We start from the raw sequence: 3,695 nt of genomic DNA on the forward strand, positions 1-3,695 counted from the left end.
GCTCCTCCGCCCCCTTCGCTCCGCCCGCAGGTGTCGCTGCTGATGACCGAGGCGCTGCTCGTGTTCTCGCCGGAGGCCTCGCCGCTGCGCGGGCTGTCCCGCAAGGCCAAGGCGCGGGCGCACTGGGCGCTGCAGGCGCTGGCAGTGCTGTGCGCGGCGCTGGGGCTGGGGCTGGTGGCCTACAACAAGCACCTGCACGGCACCGGGCACCTGCGCACCTGGCATGGCCGCATCGGGCTGCTGACCGTGCTGTACTTCGCCGCGCAGAGCCTCGGAGGGCTGCTGCTGCTCTACCCCAAGCTGGCGGGCTGCTGGCCGCCGGGCAAGCTGCGGCTGTACCACGCCACGGCCGGGCTGGTGGGGTACCTGCTGGGCTGCGCCAGCCTGATGCTGGGCATGTGCTCTCTGTGGTTCACTGCCGCCGCCCGAGGGGCCGCCTGGTACCTGGCCATGCTGTGCCCCGTGCTCACCAGCCTGGTGGTGATGAACCAGGTGAGCAACGCCTACCTGTACCGCAAGCGGAGCCAGCACTGAGCGCGCTGCCCCGGATGCTCTGCGGCTCCTTCATCCCAGATGGACTGCGGTGGCTGCGGGGCGCATCGCAGCTCTGGTGACACCGCCGGTCCCCAGCACAGGGAGCGGGAGAGCCGTGGGGTCCCGCTCCATCCCTCTTCCTTTCCATCCACGCACAAATCCCCATGCCACGGGGCTAACGGTGGCAAGGTTACGGCCTGTCGGGCACCAGGGGGTGTTTTGCAGCCTGCAGGGGCTCGGTTCATCCCTCTGAGGAGTGCAGAGAACGGTACGAGCACAGGAGAAAACTCAGCAGATGCCTGTGTGGGTGCCCATCCTCAACAGAATGGAGGGAGCAGGCTTCGTGGAGCAGTGACCCTGGAAGGAATCACAGCTCCTCTCCTCCCGCAGCAGCCGCCTCTCCAGCCCCAGTGGAGTGGGGCTTGATGGACTGCGCTGCGGTGGCCCCAGGGTTGCTCCCTATCATGCTCCTGGCAGGGCCAGAGAGCTGGGAGCAGCACCCAAGCTGGGAAAGTCCTCTGTATCCAGAGCTTTTATTCAATAAAGATTCAGGCAGCTACAGCACAGCACAGCCTCCTTACTGCCCTGGGGGCTTTTGGCCCCACATAGGGAAGGGGATGCCTTGGAGCCACAGAGAAGCGGTTGAAAATAGCACTGACCACAGGCAGGTGCTTGATTCAGACCCTTGGCCCCCATGAGCCTTCACAGCACCCCAGCATAGAGCAGCTCCCAGTTTCGGGAGAATATCCTCCCCCAGCGTGCAGTTCCATACCCCCTGTGCAGTGCAGGGACTTGACAAGCACTCTTTTAAAGAACTGTTTATTGATAACGAAATGTCTGTGTTTTTCCTAGTTGACAAAACCTTCCCGTGTGGTCCTTTAAAAAAATAAATTCGTAACACCACCGTGGGCTGCATCCCAGAGCCCAGGGTAAGGAGCTCCAGGAGCAGCCTCTCCCTCGCAAGGACAGCCCAGCCACACAGAGGGAGCAGAAGAGGAGGGGGATCCAGTTTCTACCCACAGGACAGAAGCCTGGTGCCAGGGGAAGCAGCGAGTGCCCCGCTGTAAAAATTAATTCCAGCTTCTAGGATAATCTGACAAACGGATTAGTCGTGCAGCAGCCAAGGACACTGGCTCCTCCTGGGGAGTCACTGCAGCAGGAGAGGAAAGAGGAGAGAACCAATGGAACAAAGCCATGGGAGTCAGGGCAGATCCCCGCTCTACGTGCTTGTGGCAGAGCCAAAAAACAGGCACCAGCCCTGTGTGGGAGCTCTGTCTACCTCCTGAAGGGTGGAGGGAGGGTGGAAACAGGCAGGGGATTTGGAAAAGAGACCCACGAGCCTTCTCATTTCCTAGATTAAGAACAAAACTAACTCAAGAAAGGAGAAAATTAAGTTCTGAGTGCAGAGGAGAAGCAAGAGAGCATGGTGCTTGCTGACTTTGCTCCCAGGGCGTCATGAGTTTCCTTCGTGACTGAGTGCAGAGGCCTTAGGGAATGGAGCTGGGCAGTATGGATCGGTTCCAAGTCTCCCTCTGGAACAAAGCCCTCAGCACAGACATCCACCTCCTCGTGAGAAGCCCCAGCCACTCGTAGCAGGCAGCGAGAAGCAGAGCCCCGTGGCACTGAGGTAGCCCCTGCCCCTGGGTCAGCAGCGTCCCCGCAGGCAGTGTCCTGTATGGGCACCTGCAGCTCTCCCGCAGAGCCAGGGTGGGGAGAACGGCGCAGTGCAGCTGCAGCTCATGGCTGGGACGGGGCATCCTCAAAGGTGATCAGGCTGCTCTCATGGCCAGCTGCCTTCCCAGCCACACTGGCCTCAGGGAGCAGTGGGCCTTCGCTCTTCACCACCACCTCCTCCTCTTCATCCTCCATGCTGGGCCAGGCTGTCTGGTCTTCCACGCGCTTCAGCCGCTCATTCAGCGCCTTCAGGGCCAGCTGCCTGCAGAGCAAAGGTGGGTGAAGGCTGATGTGAGGGGACTGTGAAATGCGTTACTGCTCTGCCCTGCTCCTCTTGCCCTATGTGCAGCTGGAACCAGCCCTGCTGCTGTTGTGACCAGCACCAAGGATCCCTGCCATGCCCATGCTGCTTGAGCAGGAGCTGTACTGAAGACAATGAAGCCAAACAGAGCCACCTCTGCTCTGAGATGTGCAGTTCTCTTCCCACGCGGTGCATTTGGCTGCTGTTGGCTCACATGGGAACCACTCTAGGAGCTGTACAGGAACAGCGAGCCAGTGCCTTGCCCCGTGACCGCAGCACAGTTGCACATGCAGGGAGGGCTCGGTCACGGTGCTGATGGGCTCTCGCTGTGCCAGGTGACAGCACAGCCACAGGAACTATGTCTCCCACTCCCTGACCCCTCCCCAGGCCTCCCACTCATCCCCAGTACTTTGGCTCTGCCCTGGAAAGCGAGGGTTGTGTCCTCCTGCCCCAGCTGCACTCCCTGCGCTTCACCAGCGAGTGGGCAACGGCAATGGACAAGTGCCAGCTGCTGAGCCCACAGAGAAGGCTCCCTTCAGCGCCCTGAGCCTCCACCTCCCCACATTAAGAGCACCACTGGTCAACGTGCACCAGGCAGAGCAGGGTGAGCAGTACCTTCTCCTCTCGGCATCCTGCGGGTCCGTTCCCGGGAGGCTGATGGTGATGGAGGACGGGGCGCCCACATCATAGCGCTTCACCGTCTTCCGGCAGAGCCGCACCTTCACCAGAAGCGTGTGCACCAGGTTGGCCGCCAGCCCCACTGCGGGCTGCAGGATCTCAGGGAAGAACGTGGCAAAGGCGAAGTGGTCAGACATGTCTCCGCGGCCCCTACTGTGCCGCTGGTAGAAGCGGAGATAGACCCAGCTGGAGAGCAGCCCAAAGCCGTAGGAGGCCAGCGCAGGGCTCTCGATGAGGGTGGCGAGCCGCAGCGCGGCCAGCAGCAGGAGCAGCAGCACGGGCACGGCCTTCATCCGCACCTGGGGCACCCTCAGCACGGTGCTGTCGCCCATGGTCTGCTTGAGGGCCACCAGCACGCCGGCCAGGAAGCCGAGCCCGCCGTGGATGTGCACGTCGAACAGGTAGGCCACGTGGAAGGTGGCGGCGTAGGTGAGGAAGTAGGCGGCGGCCCCCAGCAGCCCCACGGACGCGTTGACCACGGCGAAGAAGACAAGCAGCTCCAGGGCCC

General features: G+C 62.0%; 2 protein-coding genes across 2 annotated transcripts; one reads left to right on the plus strand and one right to left on the minus strand.

Moving 5' to 3' along the window:
- Window positions 1–3: 3 nt before the first annotated feature.
- On the plus strand, window positions 4–1,100 carry LOC100542860 (cytochrome b561 domain-containing protein 2; the record flags this gene model as incomplete). The annotated part of the gene is made up of 1 exon (XM_003209975.3): window positions 4–1,100. A coding segment is annotated over one exon (531 nt), but the record flags the coding sequence as incomplete, so codon positions are not given.
- Window positions 1,101–1,337: 237 nt separating this feature from the next.
- Window positions 1,338–3,693, minus strand: TMEM115 (transmembrane protein 115; the record flags this gene model as incomplete). The annotated part of the gene is made up of 2 exons (XM_003209976.2): window positions 1,338–2,470; window positions 3,125–3,693. Coding segments are annotated over 2 exons (768 nt in total), but the record flags the coding sequence as incomplete, so codon positions are not given.
- Window positions 3,694–3,695: the final 2 nt, after the last annotated feature.

The sequence above is a fragment of the Meleagris gallopavo genome, chromosome 14 (assembly GCF_000146605.3).
Source record: "Meleagris gallopavo isolate NT-WF06-2002-E0010 breed Aviagen turkey brand Nicholas breeding stock chromosome 14, Turkey_5.1, whole genome shotgun sequence".
NCBI classification, from domain to species: domain Eukaryota; kingdom Metazoa; phylum Chordata; class Aves; order Galliformes; family Phasianidae; genus Meleagris; species Meleagris gallopavo.